At 41.2% G+C, this 23,581-nt stretch overlaps 1 protein-coding gene across 3 annotated transcripts; it reads left to right on the forward strand.

Moving 5' to 3' along the window:
* The first annotated feature begins 947 nt into the window (after positions 1–947).
* nkpd1 (NTPase, KAP family P-loop domain containing 1) lies at positions 948–18,720 on the forward strand. 3 transcript variants are annotated; one of them, XM_073029420.1, is made up of 4 exons: positions 948–1,074; positions 8,936–9,080; positions 10,111–10,239; positions 15,802–18,720. In XM_073029420.1, exons 1-4 carry the CDS (start codon positions 1,063–1,065, stop codon positions 17,460–17,462), a joined length of 1,947 nt encoding a protein of 648 aa, XP_072885521.1. In that variant the 5' UTR covers positions 948–1,062; the 3' UTR covers positions 17,463–18,720. The 3 variants fall into 3 exon arrangements, with proteins under 3 accessions (XP_072885521.1, XP_072885522.1, XP_072885523.1); XM_073029421.1 differs by lacking the exon at positions 8,936–9,080 and having other exon boundaries at positions 951–1,074; XM_073029422.1 differs by lacking the exon at positions 8,936–9,080 and having other exon boundaries at positions 951–1,071.
* Positions 18,721–23,581: the final 4,861 nt, after the last annotated feature.

A 23,581-nucleotide genomic window follows, 5' to 3' on the forward strand; every position in this document is an offset into this window, starting at 1 on the left:
TGATTAGCATTAATTGGGTGCCCACTTAAATTTTACATGTAAAAGGGAATCCGCAAGCCTATCAAAATAAACTTAATAAGTTTACACAGAAAGCACCAGGAAACCGCATTGCAATGAATGAGTTGCTCAAGAAAAACACAAGGAAATATAAATGATTAATGACTTTCATTATACAACAATTAATCAATTCAGGTGGTCTAAAAACCTCGGAGCCCCGCACAAACCCAAAAAGTTCATTACAAAAATCAGTCCATATCTGAATGTATAAAGTTCCAGATAATGTTTAGATTTGGACAGATACACAGATTAGACTTCACCTGGAGTATAGTGTACTTCTCCAAGGTTCGTAACCTTGTTGTGATGGAGAAGATTGTGAGATTCTGAGATGCCAAGAGTGATGCTAACAGTTGTTCAGCTATCTGGCGCTTAGCTCCTGGTGAGGTCACCCATGGTCTTAAGGTCAATGGGGAGTATTCTAAGCAAAGACCTCAACGGAGGAGCTGGCGAAGATGATGACACATCACAACGGCAGTGAAGACGGAGGAAGGCTGCAGCAGTGAAGGTCCCAAGTCATCTTGCATTCCATGTCACTGGACCCTGATCCAGATCTGCCAAGGAGCACGTGGTGGCTGCCCATACATCAGCTTCCCTGTATTAAAAAAAGCCATATACAGGCACAGGTATTCTCCATTAAGGGAATCCACCTGCACTATATATGTGAATCCTGGATCGTCCTCTTCAGCCTCCTGAGAATTTATTAATAGAAAACCCCTTAGGGTAACATCATACTAACTCGAGTGATTGCACCACAACTAGTACTACAACTATCAGTGTTTTTATCCCATTACCCAACTACAAGAAAGATATAAAGAGAGCAATAAGCTGAGGAAGTAACCACACCCCTTCTGAGTGTTTGTGACGGGTAAAATCACTTACTTCCATAGCTCCAGAGCTTGCGTTGGTTAATCACAAACCGAAGCCTGAGATTGCCAATTTATAGAAGTTGTCGTCAACATCTTTGTTCATCTCAGCTACAGGCAGAACAGGACAGGATGCCCAAAGATGAAACAGGTGGTAAGAAAATACAGTACTTCCAATCAGCTGGGGTATTTTGTCATTGAGTTGTGAGGTCTGATCGGTTAGCCAGTTTACTGTGCTTAAGAGTTAATATCTGCAGGCCCTTATATTTTAGTTTCTAATGTCTATCTAAACTATTTACTGTGAATTAGGGTAGTTATATTATTCATACCAACCATAAATAATGAATAAAATTTAAGTTGCAGCAAGTAATATAGGGAGTTTCAATGCCTCAAAATGGGTGTAATGATCACCTTCAAATGAAATTGCAGTTTAGCAATGTGTAAAACAGCTGGAAACACTCAGCACATCAGGTGGGTCAGTGGGTCAGGAACTCAGTGTATTAGAGATTCAGTGAGTCAGAGAATCAGTGGGTCAGGGACTCAATGGGTCAGTGGGTTAGACACTCAGTGGGTTAGTGGGTCAGGGACTCAATGGGTCAGTGGGTCAGTGGGTCAGGGACTCAGTGGGTTAGTGGGTCAGGGATTCAGTGGGTCAGTGGGTCAGGTACTCAATGGGTTAGACACTCAATGGGTCAGGTGGGTCAGGCAGCATTTCTGGAGGGAAATGGACAGTCAACATTTCAGGTTGAGAATTTATTTATCCATTTTCCTCTGCAGATGTTGACTGAACTGGCTCCTCTACCTTTGTGTTGTCCCAGATTTCAGAATCTACAGTCTCTTGTGTCTCACAACATTGAGCAGTTTAAATTTGTCTGCTTAAACTGTGTTACAGCGTGTAATTGTAACCAGTTCACTTCTGTAATCTTTAATATCCTAACCTGACTCTCCCACTCATTCTTGCAATACTGCCTTTGAAAGTATGCACAGATCCTTCAACTGGTTTTTACTGAGAAATGTCTGTAGGAGCAAGAATGAGATTTCTACTTATGATAATGACAGAAAAAAATACAAAAAGAAATTAGTTATGGATGAATGAAACTCCAAGAAACCAGTGCTGAACTGGGCTTGGCCACAGCCTGAGAAAGAGTTAAAAACACACCTGTCCTGGATGCAACATTACTGAGTCAACACAGAGCAAGCGAGACAAAGAATGGAACACCTCAGTTAAAGAAGGAGGTCCCTGAATATATCAGGTCACTTCACCCAGCTGTTTGAAAATTTAAAAAAAGCTGCAGCTGCTTGAAATCTAAAGCAAAATTGGAAAGTGCTGGAAATTCTTACAGATAAAGATTAGCTTTATTTGTCACATGTACATTGAAACACATAGTGAAATGATAGTATAGTAGTTAGCACAACACTTTACAGAACAGTGACATGGGTTCAATTCCTGCCGCTGCCTGTAAGGAGTTTGTAAATTCTCCCTGTGACGGTGTGGGTTTCTCCAGGTGTTTAGTTTCCTCCCACAGACCAAAGATAGGTAGGTTAATTGGGCATTGTAAATTGTCCGATGATTAGACTAGGATTAAATCAGGGGGGCTCTGGGTGGAGTGCAAGGGTCTATTCCACACTGTATCTCAATAAATAAATAAATGCATTGTTTGTATCAAATCAAATCAGTGAGGATCCTGCTGGGAAGTCCACAAATGTCACTACACTTCTGGCACCAACATAGCATGCCCACACCCACTAGCCCTATGTGCATGTCTTTAGAATGTGGGAATAAAATGGGGCACTTAGAGGAAACTCATGTGGTCATGGGGAGAGTGTTACAGGTCTGGTTGGCACAGTATAGGAAGGATACAATTACGCTGGAGAGGGTAATTGTGATTTATCAAGACTTCATCTGGGTTGCAGCATTCAGTAGTGAGAAGAAACTGGATTGGGTTTGCTTTCCTTGCACAAGCTCATATATTTGGAATAGTCCAAGTCAATTTCTAGCTTGAAAAGTAGACATTATTTCTAGCATGGCTTGAACTGCTCTGCCTAAGTGATACTTCTTTACTTCTATTTTCCAATATACCATTTGCCTTCCTGATTGTTTGCTTTTACTGCATGCTTACTTTCACTAGATCAGGGTTCCCAGCCTTTTTTATGCCATGGACTCCTATGATTAACCGGGGGGGGGGGGGGGTCCATAGAACCCAGGTTAGAAACCCCTGCACAAATCAAGGAGGTTACAATCAATTTTAAAAATCTGTTTTTCACCAAAATAAGTAAATTAATATCTATCAGCATCATCTCTACTTATTCAGCCTGCATATATTCTTAGAGAAAATATTTGGAAAATCCTCACATCTAGCTTTCTCTCCTATCTTTGTATTAGCAATGAATTTGGATACTTTGCTCACTCCTTTACATCTACTATTAATGTAAAGTGTGAATTACTGAGGATCTGTTTGACTTTAAAGTGAACTGAACTGCCCACACGATGGTCAAGATATAAACTTTCCCTTCTGCTTATTTGCCTTCTAGAAGCTCCAGCAGTTCTCCCCCAGCTCCTGGCTTCACAGGAACCAGGCCAGTATGTCTGTAGACTTCCTAGTTGTTCCTGATCTGTCCTGGATTCTGTCCTAAATCACAGCTCTAGTCACCATATTACAGGAAGGAAGTGTGCAGAAGAGATTCAGCAGGATGCTGCCTGGAAGGAGGACTGTAGTTATAAGTTAAAATTGGATAGGCTGGGCTTTTTCTCTGGAACATGAGAGGATGAGGGGTGAACATGCAAAAGTTTACAAAATTATGAGGGGCATAGATATAATAGATAGTCAGTCCTTTCCTAAGAGAGGGGTGTCTCAAAGGCACAGTTTACTTTCAATTCTGCCTCAGTTCATACAGTATCCATGTTCCCAACTCCCTTTTGTCTTATTTCCTAGGATGGGGTAAGCTTTGATATGGTATTTTGTCCAATGCCATCTGAAATTTCAAATATATCGCATCTGCTGGTTCCCCCTTATCCACCCTCCTAGTTGTATCAAGAAAAACCTCTCACTTTTGTCAAACACAGGTTTCTTTTTAGCAAAATGTGTCGGTTGTTAGTCATTTCCGATGTTTGTATGTGCAGCTCAGCAATTGTGCGTTCTGAGGTGGCTCTGCGGTCCAATTCTGGCTTGCCCACAGAAGCAAAGAGTGGTTGTAGACGGGTCACATTCTGCATGGAGGTCGGTTACCAGTGGAGTGCCTCTGGGATCTGTTCTGGGACCCCTCCTCATCATGATTTTTATAAATGACATGGATGAGGAAGTGGAGGGATGGGTTAGTAAGTTTGCTGATGACACAAAGGTTGGAGGTGTTGTGGATAGTGTAGAGGGCTGTCAGAGGTTACAGTGGGACATTGATAGGATGCAAAACTGGGCTGAGAAGTGGCAGATGGAGTTCAACCCAGATAAATGTGAAGTGGTTCATTTTGGTAGGTCAAATATGATGGCAGAATATAGTATTAATGGTAAGACTCTTGGCAGTGTGGAGGATCAGAGGGATCTTGGGGTCCAAGTCCATAGGACACTCAAAGCAGCTGTGCAGGTTGACACTGTGGTTAAGAAGGCATATGGTGTATTGGCCTTCATCAATCGTGGAATTGAATTTAGGATCTGAGAGGTAATGTTTCAGCTATATAAGACCCTGGTCGACCCCACTTGGAGTACTGTGCTCATTTCTGGTCACCTCACAACAGGAAGGATGTGGAAACCATAGAAAGGGTGCAGAGGAGATTTACAAGGATGTTGCCTGGATTGGGGAGCATGCCTTCTGAGAATAGGTTGAGTGAACTCGGCCTTTTCTCCTTGGAGTGATGGAGGATGACAGCTGACCTGATAGAGGTGTATAAGATGATGAGAGGCATTGATTGTGTGAATAGTCAGAGGCTTTTTCTCAGGGCTGAAATGGCTGCCACAAGAGGGCACAGGTTTAAGGTGCTGGGGAGCAGGTACAGAGGAGATGTCAGGGGTAAGTTTTTAACTCAGAGGGTGGTAAGTGCATGGAATGGGCTGCCAGCAATAGTGGTGGAGGCAGATATGATAGAGTCTTTTAAGAGACTTTTGGATAGGTACATGGAGCTTGGTAAAATAGAGGGCTATGGGTAAGCCTAGTAATTTCCAAGGTAGGGACATGCTTGGCACAGCTTTGTATTGTGCCTATATTGTGTAGTAGGTTTTCTATGTCTCTGTGTTTCTAGAAAGGCGTGAGCGTTGATAGTGAGGACAGGTAAACTGTCCAGCTGCTGTTGGAGCAAATGATGTGGCCATTTTTCTCCTCCTTTGAGCATCGACCAGATCTGCACAGTGACTATTCTCGAAGTTGTTGGAGGCTCGTCTTACCAGGGCACACCATCCAGTCCGATCCTAAGCACTCCACTCCAGCTGCTTAGGTGCAATGTCAAGGTTGACTCTCACACAGTCCTTGAACCTCTTACAAGGTCACCATCTATCTCTTCTTCCTTGTGATAGTTCTCTGTTTAGCAAAATGCAAAATGCTGAAAGGAACTCAGTGAATCAAGCAGCACCTATGGAGGGAATATTTCGGGCTGAGACATCATCTGGACTTTTTCCTTTTATATTGACTGACTGCAACATTCTACTACCCAGTATCATATCTTTTGTAGTGGATTCCAGCATGTTTCAGACCAAAGATGTTAGAGCAACATCAAGCAGCTTTTATAGTTCAGCTTGCTTTGTCTCAGATGGTGTGAAGCACTTTGATAGATGTTGTTAAGGCTCACATTCAAACAAGTAATGAGAATGGTTCGGACTTGTGCATTATAGATGGGGAAAGATTTTGGTGAGTCAGAGGTAGTGTTGTATACGAAGCCCCAGAAGCATTATTTGACCCACTACCATCAGGTAGGAGATACAGGAACATCAGGACTTAGACTGCCAGATTGGGTAACAGCTCAGGCTTCCCTCAGGCGGTGAGACTAATGAATACCCTGCCACATCGAGGTCTCATCACCAGGACAGTGAGCTTTTAACTGTTTATTTGTGCTGTGCACTACACACATTTTGAATTATATTTTATTAACTTATTTGCAGTAACATTTTGTTTTACATATGTGCTATGTATATGACTTACGGGTGCACCATGGTCTGGAGGAACGTTGTTTCATTTGATTATATATATGTACAGTCCAATGACAATAAACTTGAATTTGTTGAATCATTTCCCATGGATTATTCAAACTTCTTCTGTAACTTCAATAATTCTGTGGTTCCAGAGGCATCTGGTTGATAGGAACTCTTCCCACTATCCCAGAATATTTATAGTAAGGCATTTGGTAAACAGAAGTAACTATGATCTTTTATTGAAGATCATCATTGCCTTGTACACTTGTAGCACAAACTACTTACCCCATCTTCCTGCCAACTTAACAATGATAGAGATCCTCTTGCCCTCACCTACTATCCCAAGAGACTCCATATCCGACATATCATTCTCTACAAGTTCCGCCATCTTCAATGGGATCCTATCACCAAACACATCTTTAACTCCCACCACCCTCCCCCAACACTCTGCTTTCTGCCATGATTTCCTTCTCCATATGTCCCTCCCTACTAATCTCCCTCGTGGCTGCAATCAAAAGTTCAAAGGTTTATTTTACTGTCAAATTATGCATGCACAATACAACTCTGATATCCGTCTTCTCCAGATAGCCATGAAATACAGAAAAACCATGGATATTGTTGAAAGAAAAGACATCCACTCCCCCTCCCCAGCACAAAAAAGAAAAAGAACTAAAATATGCAAACCCTAAATCTCCCCCCCACCCCCTCCCTTGCACAAAAAACTAACAGATTGCCCACATAGAAAATGGCAGCTGGAACATCAAACAGCGACAATAACATCAAACCCCCAACCCTCTCCCTCACAGAAAAGTGCAGCAACAATAACATCAAACCCCCACCCTCTTTCTCACACACAAAAAACTAACAGATCTCCCACACAGAAATAAAACAAGAACATCAGGGCCCAAATCTCCAACCCCTCTCTCCCACAAGAAGTAACATCTCACCTGCCCGCCAATTGGCAACTAGAAAACACAGAAAACTGAAGGAGATCAGCAGTCAAATAATCACATAGATCTCAGAATTTCAAAAACATCCTCCCATCAGCATTGAGAGGAACAGTTCCATGAGCTTAGTCATCCCATAAAGAGCGACCGCCACACTGTGTCCAGATGTCACTGGCCCATCAATCCCAAGGCCCCATGGAGAGCGTCCTTTTCTGCATTCACCTCAATACTTCAATCTTATCTCGATGCTTCAAAATGGAGTTGTTCACGGCACCACGTCCCGTCTCTGGTCTTCTTCATGAGGCTGCTTGTGCTCAATCCTCTCCAGGAACTGCAGTGTTAGATTATTTGATCAAATTCCAAAATGCACGTCACAGGCTCCAACAGTTTTTGAAACACAGTCAAGACAAAACGAACAAGCAGAAAATGTAGAGAAAATGAAATAATTGAAGAGATTGGATATCTGGAAGATGTCACTCAAGGAACCATGATGACTGGAAAAATTGACAGAAATGCTACACTTGCTCATTTGCCTCCTCCCTTATGTACATTCAAGGCCACAAACAGTCCTTCTACATGAGGCAACACTTCACCTGTGGATCTGTTTGGGTAGTCTTTTGTATCTGTTTCTCCCGATGTGGTCTCTCTACATTGGGACTCTGCTCTGTCAAGTACCTCACTCCATCTGCCAAAAGCAGAATTCCCCGGTGGTTAGTCATTTTAATTCCTATCGCATTCCTATTCCAACATGTCAGTCAATGGCCTCTTCTTTTGCCAAGATGAGACCACTTTAACAGTGGAGGAGCAACACTTCATATTCCGTCTAAGTAGCCTCCAACCTGATGGCATGAAGATTGATTTCCTTTTTCTTCTTCTATTCCCCACTCTGGCCTCTTACCTCTTCACATCTGCCTATCACCTCACCCTGGGGTGGGAAGAAAGGGAAATTCTTCCCTTTCTCCCGTGGTCCACTCTCCTCTCCTATCAGATTACTTCCTCTCCAGCCCTCTAATTTTCCCATTCACCTGGTTTCACCTAGGATCTTCTAACTATTCTCCTTCCTGTCCCCCACCTCTTTATTCTGGCATCTTTCCTGTTCTTTTCTAGTCCTAATGAAGGAACTCAGTCTGAAATGTTGATGGTTTATTCACTTCCCTAGATGCTGCCTGACCTGCTGAGTTCTTCCAGAATTGTGTGCGTTGCTTTCGATTTCCAGCATCTGCAGAATCTTTTGTGTTTTTATTATATACCACTTACAGTATATTTAACCTAGTCTTCTGTAAACATGTATTGATTACAGTATTTCATTCTCCAAGCAATAACAATTCTTTTCAAGCTTATCTTCAGGGGAAGGATACAACCTGTTAGGATTTGGAGCCGGATGTTATGTTGAAGTTGTATAACCCTAATTCTAATTTGCAGTATTGTATGCAGTTCTACTCACCTACCTACAGGACAGATATCAATAAGATTGAAAAGAGTGCAGAGAAAATTACAAGGATGGTGCCAGCACTTGAGGACCTACAGGGAAAGGTTGAATAAGTTAGGACTTTATTTCCTGCAGCATAATAGCATGAAGGGAGATTTGATTGAGGTATATAAAACTATGAAAGGTAAAGATAGGGTAAATGCAAGCAGGCTTTTTCTACTGAGCTTAGTGAAACCAAAACTAGAGGTCATAGGTTATGGGTGAAAGGCAAAATATTTACGAGGAACGTGAGGGGGAAATTCTTCAATCAGAGGGTGGTGAGAGTGTAGAACAAGCTGCCAGTGGAAGCAGTGGATACAGGTTCAATTTCAACAATTAAGGAAAGTTTAATTAAGTATATGGATGGGATGGGTACGGAGGGCTTTGGTCCAGGTGCAGATTGATGGGACTAAATAATCTAGATGGGCCGAAGGACCTGTTTCCGTGTTGTAGTGCTCAATAACTCTAAAATTATGTCTACTGCAGATTTGTGTCCAGAAAAGGGAACTCAGTGTTACCTCTTCCTCTTCTGCTGCCCCAAGAGGTCCTGCTCCTCAAGTCAGCCTGTATAATTCTCAGACTGCAGAGGACACTGTCAAACTGAGACTCCACCTCTGTGGTGAAATGCAAGGTACCCTTTAGAGGCCTAACAGCAAAAATGTCAATTAATACCTTGAATCAGTAATGGTGCCAATATGGCTTTTATTATATCCACATTTCCTTCTTATGCACCATTTTCAAATAGGAATGAGGAGTCTTAGGTGATATTCCCAACTTTAAGTATCTGCCCTTTGATCTTTGATAATGGCTAAAGGAATCAAGACTGCTCGGAACCAACATTGTCTCTCTCTCTCCTGTAGCAGACAAGGTGGATGCCTAGGGACATATCCTTGATACCTGATTAATGCTCAATCACATTAATTCACATTAAATGGCAAGCAATTAATACAACTGGGTGGTCAGATGGACATCTCCTTTCAAGGGGTTTCTGGTACTCAACCCTCAATGTAAAGTGAATGCTCCCAATGGCTCCTTCACTCACTGGGAAATAATTAGTCTGTAAAACCTTCTCTTCCATTGTTCACTTCCCTAGGAGAAGATGTGGGCTGTGGCAGGTCTCTGTGAAGTCCCTTTAGGTGATTGCTTCTCTTTTGTTAATGTGTACCCCAAACCTTGAATGACACAGGCTGTGATTTCTCTCTCTGCTATCTTCTGATCTGTTGTTCCCTCTTTGAGTCCTCCCATCCTCCTGTTCTTCATGCTGAAGATTTACAGGGATGGCCACCAAAGCTCCTCAATTGGGCTGAAAATTATGCAGGATCAAGAAAGACTCTACATCACACTTTTGAATTGCATTCAAAAAAGGAAATCCAATAAATGGACACATCCAAGTTTGAATTCCCACCACCCCATTCAGTCTTTGTCGTCATCTGAACTCTTAGTGCCTAGGTGGCTCATGGGGCCTCATTCAGTCTTCACCGACCCTAAATAAGAATCTCTTTAAATAGTTATGGTAGGGTAGGGAAGCGGGAAGAAATGTATTTAAGGTGGGGAAGGTGTGGTTCTAACACAGTCAAGTTCTAGATTCCTATTGGATAATCAACTGTCATCATTGCATTACCCATTAATGACTCTTTTTACTGGATTAATTTTTTTTTTAGGTCAAACTCTGTACGATAGTTATGCAACTTGCCTTGCTAGAACTCTGTGCTATGTCTCCGCACCAATGACGGTTGGGTTATATGCACCATGGGGATCAGGAATAAATTGTCTTCTGCAAAATGTAGAAAGTAAGTTTACTGTGTTTCAATTAACTATTCATCTCCCAAGTTTTAATCAGAAAACTGTGTTTGTTTCCATGGCACAATATTTATTCTTATAACCATATAACCATATATAACAATCACAGCACGGAAACAGGCCATTCCGGCCCTCCTAGTCCGTGCCGAACTCTTAATCTCACCTAGTCCCACCTACCCGCACTCAGCCCATAACCCTCCACTCCTTTCCTATCCATATACCTATCCAATTTTACCTTAAATGACACAACTGATCTGGCCTCTACTACTTCTACAGGAAGCTCATTCCACACAGCTATCACTCTCTGAGTAAAGAAATACCCCCTCGTGTTTCCCTTAAACTTTTGCCCCCTAACTCTCAAATCATGTCCTCTCGTTTGAATCTCCCCTACTCTCAATGGAAACAGCCTATTCACGTCAACTCTATCTATCCCTCTCAACATTTTAAATACCTCGATCAAATCCCCCCTCAACCTTCTACGCTCCAATGAATAGAGACCTAACTTGTTCAACCTTTCTCTGTAACTTAAGTGCTGAAACCCTGGTAACATCCTAGTAAATCGTCTCTGCACTCTCTCTAATTTATTGATATCTTTCCTATAATTCGGTGACCAGAACTGTACACAATATTCCAAATTTGGCCTTACCAATGCCTTGTACAATTTTAACATTACATCCCAACTTCTGTACTCAATGCTCTGATTTATAAAGGCCAGCGTTCCAAAAGCCTTCTTCACCACCCTATCTACATGAGACTCCACCTTCAGGGAACTATGCACTGTTATTCCTAGATCTCTCTGTTCCACTGCATTCCTCAATGCCCTACCATTTACCCTGTATGTTCTATTTGGATTATTCCTGCCAAAATGTAGAACCTCACACTTCTCAGCATTAAACTCCATCTGCCAACGTTCAGCCCATTCTTCTAACCGGCATAAATCTCCCTGCAAGCTTTGAAAACCCACCTCATTATCCACAACACCTCCTACCTTAGTATCATCAGCATACTTACTAATCCAATTTACCACCCCATCATCCAGATCATTTATGTATATTACATAGTAAATATTATCCTAGTAAAAGTTCAAGAATTAACAGATGCTATGATGTCTGATCAATATTCATATTATTGGAAAAAAGGATCAAATGTAAACCCAACAATGGGCACATTAAAGTACCTAAACTCCCATGGTTGAATTTCAGAATCAGAATATGGTTTAATATCACTGACACATTTTGTGAAATTTGTTGTTTTGCAGTAGCAGTGAAATATGTAATTACATATTAAATTAAGTAAGTAGTGCAAAGAGAGCAAAACAAAAGTAGTGAGGTAGTGTACATGGATTCATTGTCCATTCAGAAATCTACTGGCAGAGGGGAAAAAGCTGTTTCTAAGACATTGAGCCTTTAGGCTCCTTTACCTCGTCCTCAGTGGTAGCAATGAAAAGAGAGCATATCTTGGGTGATGGGGTCCTGAATGATAGATGCTGCCTTATTGAGGCATCACCTTTTGATGGTGTCTTCAATGGTGGGGAGGCTAGTGCCCATGATGGATCTGGCTGAGTTTACAACTTTCTGCAGCCTTTTTTGATCCTGTGCAGTGGCCCCTCTACACTATATCTCCTCGAACTCTTAATGAAATATAGCTGTTGTAATGCCTTTATAATTGCATCAGAATGTTGAGCCCAGGATAGATCTTCAGAAATGTTGGCACCCAGGAAATTGAAACTGTTCACCCTTTCCACTGATGATCCCTCAATGAGGATTGCTGTGTGTCTCCTCAACTTTTCCTTCTCTACAATGAGTGTGTCAGGATATTTGAACTCCCATGTTTAAGATCTGCTATAATGATAACTTCCATTAAGATTAATTTTCTGTGATTTTAAATTAGTTTTAATGGATATTATATTTATTGATTTGATAGATATGATTTACAGTAAATGGCATACAGTTAATACATTTGGGTGGTCATGTCGTTGTCCCTTCTGGCACCTGGCGATTTTCCTCAGGAATTGGGCCTCAATCACCTTGTTTAGTTCCCAATCATTCCCAGGTTCCACTAACTACAAACACCTGCTTTCCATCAGCAAATGCAGTATAAAAATCCTGTGACCACAACAAGGAGCTGCTAGTTCGTTGGTTGACTTGTGTACAAACAACCTTGTTCCATGGTTCTTAGGACTCAGTTATAAGTCTAGCATTGTTCCTGAATTCTCTACTAAAAATCAAGACTCTGGGTAAAGACTCCCTTGGCACCACTCCTGTGCCCGTATTCAGCACTTGGGTTCTTTCGTGGACAGTTCGTTCTGTTACAAGGGCGTGGCAGTGGAACGAACATGGGAACTCGCCCCTCGCTTCCTGGGACCATTCAAGGTTGAAAGGGTTTTCAATCCCACAGCGGTCCGCCTAAAACTGCCAAGGTCCATGCACATCCACCCAACTTTTCATGTGTCTCAGTTAAAGCCAGTTTCCGTCAGCCCCTTGTGTCCCCTGTCTGAGACTGCCCCACCTGCCCGTATCATTGACAACCATCCGGCATACACTGTCTGACGACTACTAGATATGCGCTGTCGGAGCAGGGTCTCCAATATCTGGTGGACTGGGAAGGGTACAGTCCAGAACAGCGTTCCTGGGTTCCCCACTCCTTCATCTTAGACCCTTCCCTCATCCAGGACTTTCATCGGGACCATCCAGATAGGCCTGGAGGATTGCCGGGAGGCTCCTGTTTGGGGGGGGGGGGGGGGTGGTGGTTACTGTCATGGTCCCTTCTGGCACCTTGCTATTTTCCTCAGGAACTGGGCCTCAAACACCTTGTTTATTTCACAATTATTCCCAGGTTCCACTAATTACATACCTGCTTTCCATCAGCAAATGCATTATAAAAATCCTGTGACCACAACAAGGAGCTGCCAGTTCGTTGGTTGACTTGTGTATGAGCAACCTCATTCCATGGTTCTTAGGACTATCAGTTCTAAGTCTAGCTGAGTTCCTGAGTTCTCTACTGAAAACCAAGACTCCAGGTAAAGACTCTCTTAGCACTACTCCTGTGCCCATGTTCAGAACTTGGGTTTGTTCCACTGCCACGTCCTTGTAACGGGTCAAGCTGATCAAAATGGATATGAATGGGTTTTTGAATCTCTTAAAAGTGTTCTGAACACGATTTTGGAATATTCAGCCATCAACCCTTTTGTGGTAGTTATGCAGCCTACCTTGCTCTCAAACGTTTTTACTTTTGTTCCATTAGTTTTATTTTCTGACAGAGTAACCTGGATAAATGCAAGAATCAAGTTAACTTGCAGCCTTTATTGGAGATGGTCCCTGTCTATTGTATATGGGCTTTACCTTCGTTCATTCATTTTCGGGATCAGGGCTTGGTTGGCAAATAGGTGTAAGAGGAGCATTTAACAACTCTGAATTTTGCTGGAGTTTAGAGGAGGATCTTATTGAAATCTATTGAATATTGAAAGACCTAGATAGAGTGGACATGGAAAGGATGTTTCAATAGTGGGAGAGCCTAAATCCAGAGGGCACACTCTCAGAATAGAAAGAAGTCCCTTTAGATCAAAGGAGGAAGTTATTTAGCTGGAGGGTACTGAAACTGTGGAATTCATTGTCACAGACAGCTGCGAAAGCCAAGTCATTGGGTATATTTAAAGTGGAAGTTCATAGTAAGGAAGTCAAAGATTATGGGAAAAAGGAAGGAGAATGAGGTTGAGAAGGATAATAATTCAGCCATGAAGAAATGGTAGAGCAGAATTGATAGGCTAAATGGCTTATTTCTGCTCCTATGTCTTATAGTCTTAAGGAAATGCCTCTTTCATTTTTGTACACCCCAGTTGTATCCTCTGTTCCAATCTTGCTTCAGTGCTATTACTTTGCTATCCTGGAAACATCCTTAGAAATCTCATCTGCACTCTCTTCAGGACCATCACTTTTCCTGTAATGCAGTGAACAGAAATGCAGACAAAATTTCATGTGGAATTCTACTGAAGCTGCTGTTAGTCTAGACAAAACACAACACCAGGTCTTCACAATGAAGCCATGGGTTACATGGAGGAGTATAGCACAGGACCAGGCCTTGCAGCCACAATGTTCATGCTGAACACAATGCCAAATTAATCTGAATAATGTCTACTTGATTGTGATCCAGTTCATGCATATTTAAGTCAGCTCCATCAAGGGCACTAACCTCTGCAGTATCCAGGACATCTTTGAGGAGCACTGCCTCAAAAAGGTGGCATCTATCATTAAGGATCCCCATCACCCAGCACATGTCTTCTTATCACTAACATCAGGAAGGAAGTATAGAAGCCTGAAGGTACACACTCAATGATTCAGGAACAGCTGCTTCCCCTTTGCCATCCAATTTCTGAATGGACATTGAACCCATAAAAAATCCCTCCCTACTTTTTTATTTTCTTTTTTTTTGTACTAATTTAATCCAACCATTATATATATATATCTACACACACACACAAATACTGAAATTCACTGTTTTCCCTCTATTATTATGTATTGCATTGTACAGCTGCCACAAAGTTAACAATTTCACGACATATGCCAGTGATATTAAACCTCATTCTGATCCTGAGAATAGAATAGAAACTTATTGTCATTGCTCAAGTCAATGAGATTGCACTCCATGCAAAACATATATTTACAATGCATGTGGTATAATTTAATTTAAAAAATAATCCCCAAATTTACATGAAACAAGGAAAGGTTTTCAACATGGCTGAAGTAACTGCAGATTGCTGTCTATCAGATCTATCAAAGTTCAAAATAAATTTATTATCAAAGTATGTATATGTCACCATATACTACCCTGAGATTCATTTGCTTGTGGGCACTTGCAATAGAAGAAAGGACTACGTGAAGATCCAATGAAATGGCAACTGTTGTTGACCTGTTGTGATGTAGGCAAATTGGAGCATATCCAAGTCACTCCTCAGGCAGGTTTCATGACCAAACTTTCAAAGCACCTCATCAGAGATAATGTAACTTAATTCTAGCAATTGAGACAGGTTACAATCGTCTTCTTGGGTACCAGTTTGATCAAAGCCTACTTGAGGCAGGTACATGTCCCCTCTGACCTACAATGAAAAGAAAGTCATTGACAAATGAACTGAAGTAGGTTAAGTCTCAGGCTATGCCCTGGGGAACTCCTACAGTAAAGTCCCAGGGTTGTGCTATCAGACTTTCAATAACCTTCCTTTCACCTTCCTTCGTGAGAGGTGTAAATCCAACCATTGCAGTTTCTGCCCTTTGACTGCCATTGACGTAGGCTTTTCAAAACACCCTGATTCCAAAAGCAGTTAAAACTTACCTTAGCCTCAAAGGCAGTTAGTGTTTTCATGTCTGGAGCTGGACTATGATGGGCTTTAGAATGGAGATCTGGGCTTTAGAGAGCATCTGGATATTGGTATCTCTCAGCATTCTTTACAACAGTATTTCCTAAAGAAGGCTGAGAAACTTCACCTGAAATGTAAAGTGATTAATGTACATATGGAAACTAAACATCTGTTTGTCAATAATGTCATCCTCTCTTTATAGAAGAAATAATAATAGAAGCCCTTAACCGAGAGAAGAAGGAATTACAGAAATCCCAGGAGAAGCCTCGGGCACCTACTGGTTTTGGATTTATTTCACTTTTATGGCATTTGATTTTCCTCAAGCCACAAATAACAGTGCAACATGAAAAGAGAAAAAATGTTCGGTTCATATTCATTCAGTTCAGTGCATGGCAATTTGCAGGAAATGAAAAGTTGTGGGCTGGGCTCATTACCACACTCTGTGACGACATTAAGAACCAGTTTGGATGCATCCCAACTAGCATCGTCAGGGCTCTTGGTCATCAAGATACTATTCTAAGAACAAATTCCAACTGTGAATGGGTGTCCAAAAAGGTACTGGGAATTCCACTATGGCTTATTTTCACTTTACTCCTTTTGATAGCCTCTCTATTAGCATTCTTCATCTTAGTTCATGGCTTCACCCTCAGCCAGATGGGAAATAATTATGTTGGAGCAGTCAAAGGCATTAGTTTTGGCTTAATTGGAATGTCTGTACTCATGCCAATGAAAAACACAATCATGGTAAGCAGGAATATGATTGTCAGTCAGAAGGAGAAAATGAAGACCCTAATGAATAAATCGGACTTCAGTAGTCAGCTAGGCTTCATGAATGATGTGAAGCAAGAAGTTGAAGTCCTTACAAACTTCATCCACTACATGGAAGTCTTTGAACGAAGAAAGATTCGAATAGTACTGAAAATCATCAGCCTTGACAGGTGCACTCCAGATAAAATTGTTGGTGTTCTGGATGCTATGAACATCCTTCTTTCTGATCCAGATGCCCCTTTTATTTCAATACTTGCTGTTGATCCTAGCATTATTGCATCCTGTGTTGAGAAATCTAATAGCTTGAAAGGCATTGCAGAAAATGGCTATGAGTTCCTCAACCGGATTGTGTCACTACCATTTTCTGTCCCCAAAATGGACACTCAGACCAAGCTCAAATATATTCAGTGCATAGTGGATGGGAAGAATGCCCTCCTGGAAGAAAGTCTGTCACCTAAACAAGTCATTAGACAAGTAAGCAGATTCAGGAAACACTCTGCTGAAAGTAACCCATTGATTACTGTTTCTTGTGAAAACAACCAATCTTTCAAACAAAGAAATGATCAAATGAAACCAGGTTATTATATTCAACAGGCTTATCAGTATTTAACAGACAAGGATGGTGATCTCCATGAATACATCGAGGAGAACTTTCTGCAAATGAAGAGGATAGTAAACATAATCTCAGTTATGATTGGACTAATGGTAGAAAGAAATGCCCCAATGAGTTCTTTTCCACCTCAGAAAATTGTTGCATGGGTCATTTTGGCAAGTAACTGGCCGTGCCGTCTCAGTTGGATCTGGCAATGTTGGGAAGATGCTGAGCAAAGGAGAGAGTTACATGAAGAAAAAGAGATTGGCGATGAAATGCTTCTGTGGACCATTTATGAAAACTCTTCAGAGAAGTTTAACACTATAAAATCCAGTATTGAAAAATTGTTGGAACTGGATGGAGATCCTGAAATCTTCCAGAAGCTTCTGTCAATCAGTTACAAATTCACCATGAAAGAAGGAAAAATCATGATTCCATTTACAGTCAATCTAGATCAATCTTTAAAAAGAAAGATGGAAATTATTCTTGCAAGAAATTTGTGACCAATCAGAGGGTGAAGTGTAATACCCATCTCCTGCCAATGAGAGTCCATATATTGAGAGAGACATGACAGAAAATAGTTAATTTTTCTACTGAGAACAAGACAGTACATCCCCTGACTCTTGAATTATACAGACGTGAATATACAATAGCAAAGATGAGTATCAGAGACCAGCAAGAATAGACAGATTTTTCTAATGAACTGATCATTCATTGTGGGAAAACTTGAATCACAGCACCATCAACATGAACATGCATAGGGTTGCCCCAGGGCTCAACTCTTCTTCTATGTCAGTTCTCCCTCCCCCTTTCAATCTTTTAATCTACTTTCTTTTTAAGTACCCCCTCACCAACCAATCTAATCTTCACAATCAAGTGACATGCAGAGTTCCAGAGTTCCACCAACCAATGTGGGAGGTAGTTTCCATGCACCTCAGTTTTTAAATAACTTTGTAACCATGTTACAAAGGCAGAGGGGTGAGGTGGCTCTGTTGGTAAAAAGAATTAAATCAAATCCTTAGAAAGAGGCAACATAGGATTGGGTAAAAGGGAAATTGCAAGGGTAAAAAGACCCTGTATTGGCTCCTGAACAGTAGCCAGTATGAGGGATATAAATTTCAATGGGAAATAGAAAAGGCAATGTTACAAGAGACATAGAGGATTTCAATATGCAGATAGATTGGGAAAATCAGGTTGGTGCTGGATCCCAAGAGACGGAATTTGTAGGATGCCTATGAGATAGTTTTTTAGAGCAGCTTGTGGTTGAGCTCATTAAGGGAAAACCAATTCTGGATTGGGTGTTGTGTAATAAACCGGATTTGATTAGGGAGTTTAAGGTAAAGAAACCCAGTGATCATAATATAATTGAATTCACCCTGCAGTTTGAGAGGGTTTAGATAAAGTCAGATGCATCGGTATTACAGTGGAGTGAAAGGAATTACAGACACATGAGAAAGGAGCTCAGCAAAATTGATTGGAAGGAGACACTAGCAAGGATGACTGCAGAACAGCAATGGCTAGTGCTTCTGGGGACAATTTGGGAGGCGCAGGATAGATACATCTCAAAGATGAAGAAGTATTCTAAAGAGAGGATGAGGCAACCATGAGTGACAAGGGAAGTTAAAGACGGCATAAAAGCAGGTGGCATATAACAAAAATAATGGGAAGTTAAGAGTATTTGGAAGCTTTTAAAAACTAAAGAAGACAACTAGAAAAGGCATAAGGAGAGAAATATGAAATATAAAGGTAAGCTGGCCATAAAAATTAGAGGATACCAAAAGTGTTTATATATATGGGAGGGGGAAGGGAGAGGGAGAGAGACAAAGATAAAGAAAGGAAAAAAAGTAAATATTGTACCACTCATAAAAGATTCTGGTAGTAATAGGGGACAAAGAAATGGCAAATATACTGAGTAAGTATTTTGCATCAGTCTTCACTGTGTAAGACACAAGCAGTTATGCCAGAAATTCGAGAGTGTCGGGGGGCAGAAGTAAGTGTGGTTGCTATTACTAAGGAGAAGGTGCTTGGGAAGCTGAAATATCTGATTGAGAAGTACCTGGACCAGATTGAGTACATCCTTGGATTCTGAAAGGGAGAGCTGAAGAGATTTTGGAGGCATTATTAATGATTTCCAATAATCACTAGATTATGGAATGGTTCCAGAAGACTGGAAGTTTACAAATGTTACACCAGTCTACAAGAAGGGAGGGAGGAAGAAGAAAGAAAATAATAGGCCAGTTAGCCTGACTTCAGTGGTTGGGAAGATGTTGAAGTTCATTATTAAGGATGAGGTTTTGGGGTACTTGGAGGCAAAGAATAAAGTAGGCCAAAGTCAGCATGGTTTCCTTAAGGGAAAATCTTGCCAGACAAATCTGTTTGCATTCTTTGAGGACATAACAGACAAGATGGACAAAGGAGAATTAGTGGGTGTGGCTTACTTAGATTTTGATGCTGCACATGAGGCTGCTTAACAAGATAAGGACCCATGGTATTACAGGAAAGATACTGACATGTATTGAAGGCTGGCTGATTGCCAGGAGGCAAAGAGTCAGAATAAAGGGGGCCTATTCTGGTTGGTTGCTGATGATGGGGGGGGGCAGTATTGGAATCGCCCCTGTTCATGTTTATATGTCAACGATTTGGATGATGGAATTGATGGCTTTGTGGCCAAATTTGCAGATGATACAAAGATAGGTGGAGGGGCAGGCGGTGTTGCACAGATTCGGGGAAAATGGGCAAAGAAGTGGCAGATGGAATGTAGTGTAGGGAAGTGCAAGGACATGCATGTTGGTAGAAGTGGATGTGGAGTGGAAGTTTCCTATAGTAGATGAGCCTAGGACTGGAGGACACAGCCTCAGAATGGAGGGACATCCATCTAGAATAGAGATGAGAAGGAATTTCTTTAGTAAGAGTATGGCGAGTCTGCAAAATTCATTGCTATGGATGGCAGCGGAAGCCGTCACTGAGTATACTTACAGCAGAGGTTGATAGGTTCTTGGTTAGTCAGGGCATCAAAGATTATGGGGAAAAAGCAGAAAAACGGGGAGAATGAGAGGGGTAATAAATCAGCCATGATAGAATGGTGGAACAGACTTGATGGGTCCACTGCCTGATTCTGCTCCTATGTCTTATAGTCTTAAAGACATATATCATGAAAATCATTGGTTTTGTTGCAGCAGTACAATGCATAACTTAAAAATTACTGTAAGCCACAATAAGAAATATATCTGTATATCAAAATAAGTAGTGCAAAAAGAGAACAAAATAATGAGATGCTGTTCATGGGTTCATGGATCATTCAGAAATCTGATGGTGAAAGGGAAGACACTATTTCTAAAAATGTTGAGTGAATGACTTCAAGCTCCTGTACATCCTCCTTAGTTGTAGTATTTAGAAGAGGGCATGTCTTGGGTTGTGAGGGTGCTTAATGATGGATGCCGCCTTATTGAGGCATCACCTTTTGAAGATGTCCTCGATGAGAAGGGGGCTAGTGCCTCCATACCGGACAGTGATGCAACCAGTCAGAATGCTCTCCAAGGTACTGTAAGTCTGTAGAAATTTGCTAGTCTTCGGTGCAGTACCAAATCTCTTCAAGCTCCTAATAAAATATAACCACTGATATCCCTTCTTCATAATTGCATCAATATTTTAGGCTCAGAATAGATAGAAACATATAAAACCTACAGCACTATAGGCTCTTTGGCCCATAATACTGTGCTGACAATGTACAAACATGTACTTACTTTAGAAATTACCTAGGGTTACCCATAGCCCTCTATTTTCCTAAGCTCCATGTACCTATCCAGGGAGTTTCTTAAAAGATCCTATTGTATCCACCTCCACCACTATCACTGGCAGCCCATTCCATGCACTCACCACTTTCTGTGTTTATAAAAAAAAAACTTACCTCTCACATCTCCTCTCTACCTACTTCCAAGCACCTTAAAACTGTGCCTTCTCGTGTTAGGCATCTTCAGAGATCTTCTAAATAGCATCCACAATGATTAGCAAATGACCTAATGGAACTGATGTATAAAGTACCACTTGGTGGTATTTGATGGGAACTTACCCACTGAAGCTCATTGCTGGATTGGTGCAAACTGAGCACACGATATGAGCTGCATTGCTGGCATCTATGTTTACAGTGTTAATGTCAAACTAATTTTGTATAGTGACTGATGTTGCAAATTAGCTTCTTGGCATCCCCTGATAAGTAGATTCATTACACTTTCTACGACTGTATGCAAGATGAATGTAAGGCTGATACTAATATGTATGTACACATTACATACCCTCTGGGCAGACAGGACTCGTCAGCTGTGGTTGGCAGCTCATCTACAAAAAAACCTCTGATCTCAAAGCTCAGCTACCTTGTGGCTATACTAATTCATGGGGTAAGTTTCATAAGTAGAACCTGAGGAAAAATCTGGAACTGGAGTCCCTAATACAGTCCTACGTTGAGCTCAATGCTGCCTGGCAACTCCCCTGCGATGTCACTGATGCCAAACTGTATCAGTCTCTGCTGTTCTTTTGGATTCATCAGAGGGGAAGCCTGCTACATGGTTGCTCTCCATATCATATTGCCCTGGCACTGAACATAAACAGCTCTAAGATGCAACATGCATGGTCAACACCAACCAACTAAAGGCCTTTATTTCATGCTAAATTTCAATCAAATCAGCACCCACAGCCCCAAAATAATGGACTTCAGGCTGCTGAATTTCACCATTTCCATATTTTTATACAAATTTCATCTAAGAAATGGATTTTAAATCTCACTCTCATTACTTTCCATCACCATATGAGGAAGTTGTAAATATAAACAATAGTCAAAAGGAGAATACTGTAAGGGGCTGGTTTAAATGTGATATGTGCTTATGTGCTATAAAGAGTATTTAAGGACAGGCTTAGTAAATGGCTGGGGGGGGAAGAGAAAGACTTAAAGATGTATTATAGGGTTGGGTAAAGTATGGTGCATGAACACTAGCATTAGTAATTTTGGATAACAATAGTTTTACAATTGATCATTACTAAGATGAACACCTATCTGATGCTACATTAGTACAAACCAAATGCTTGTGGTCATGATGACTACTTTATGATGCTTTTAAGCAAAAGAGAAATAAAAAGTATATCCTGCATTCATTTGGTGTCTTTCATGCTACATAGAACATACAACATAGAAATCTACAGTGAACTATGTTGTGCCGACCATGTAACCTACTCTAGAAACTGCCTGGATTTTACCTACTGCATAGCCTCCTTTTTGAAACATCTAAAGCCCGGCACGCTCAGCAGCCATTCCTGCTCCTGAGACATCCAAGTCTCTGTAATGACCACAACGTCATAGTTCCACATACTGATCCACGTTCTAAGTTCATCCGCCTTGTTTATGATACTCCTTGCATTGAAATAGATGTATCTTAAACCATCTGGCTGGGTGCATCTTTGCTCCATCTTCTGCCTATCCTTACTCACAAACTCCCTACATTCTAAAGTACTTTACAACTAACAAAATAACATTGAAATGCAGTCACTGTTATAACAGAAATGCAGAAACCAATTTATCGTAGCTTGCTCCCCCACAATGTGGGATACTAATAATCATATAATTTGATTTTTGTTTCAAATGTTAGTTGATTTTCAAGCTGAATGAAGTGGGTTCTATGCTGCAATCTCATGTAACTCTCGCTTCAGCTAGTGGCTTAACATAGAGGGTGATAGCCCCTGGCCCAGCCAAGCTTAAGAAATCTCATTTGGGTGGATGCTGCGTGATGTGTCCTGTTATAAATCAGTAGCCCGAAATAACAAACAGTACACAATATGCGATTAAATGATTGAGCTTTATAATTCTTACTTTGACTATATGTTAGTAAAGAAAACAAAAAAAGGAAAAAGGGCCCATTCTCATGGAACAATTTTGGACCTCACTGATAAGCCGGTCGTCCACCATCAATCTCCTTCAATTGTCACTGACCTTTCAAACCTTGCTCCAAGTCCGCTCTGTCCAACGGTCTACCAACTCTCTCCATTTGCGTCTTCTCTCCTCATCTCTCCCTGGCAAAAAAACCGTGAAAATCTCTGTTCTAGACTCACAAGGAAGAACAACATTTCTCTCATTGGATAGACCCAGCATTCCAAGCCCCGTTACCTCTAGTCATAACGCAAGCATTGCTGCTACAGAGAAACCATTACATTAGCAGTGAAACCTTAAAGCATGTTACACTTTCCCTTTACCTCATGACTAAACCAACCCTGGTGAAATGACATTCACCAACCTTTCCTGCAAAACACAAAGCCCAATCCAGTTATAAAGGGCAGAGACATAGCTCCCCAACGTAGTAGGGGGTCACACTCTGTTCCCCTGGTATTACATAGGCCAGCCTAACCAGTGGTCTCCTAATTCTCTGAGACCTCCACACTCCCTCATTTAATCAGAATCAGAATCAGACTTTAATCGCCAAGTACCTATGCACATACAAGGAATTTACTTCCGGCAGATGTTGTCTCTCTGCTCATAACAATAATAATGATAAATATAAATGAAAATATAGATTATACATACAGGTAGTGCAATCCAAGTAATAGTTAGCCGACAGTTAACCGGCAGTTAACTGTTCAG

Source organism: Hemitrygon akajei, chromosome 25 (assembly GCF_048418815.1).
Source record: "Hemitrygon akajei chromosome 25, sHemAka1.3, whole genome shotgun sequence".
NCBI lineage: Eukaryota > Metazoa > Chordata > Chondrichthyes > Myliobatiformes > Dasyatidae > Hemitrygon > Hemitrygon akajei.

What these genes read in the sequence shown, in the direction of transcription:
- nkpd1 (XM_073029420.1), top strand. An exon ending in CCTCTGTGGTGAAATGCAAG is followed by an intron (nt 9,081 to 10,110) that starts GTACCCTTTAGA and finishes TTTTTTTTTTAG; the next exon opens with GTCAAACTCTGTACGATAGT. An exon ending in TCTTCTGCAAAATGTAGAAA is followed by an intron (nt 10,240 to 15,801) that starts GTAAGTTTACTG and finishes CTCTCTTTATAG; the next exon opens with AAGAAATAATAATAGAAGCC.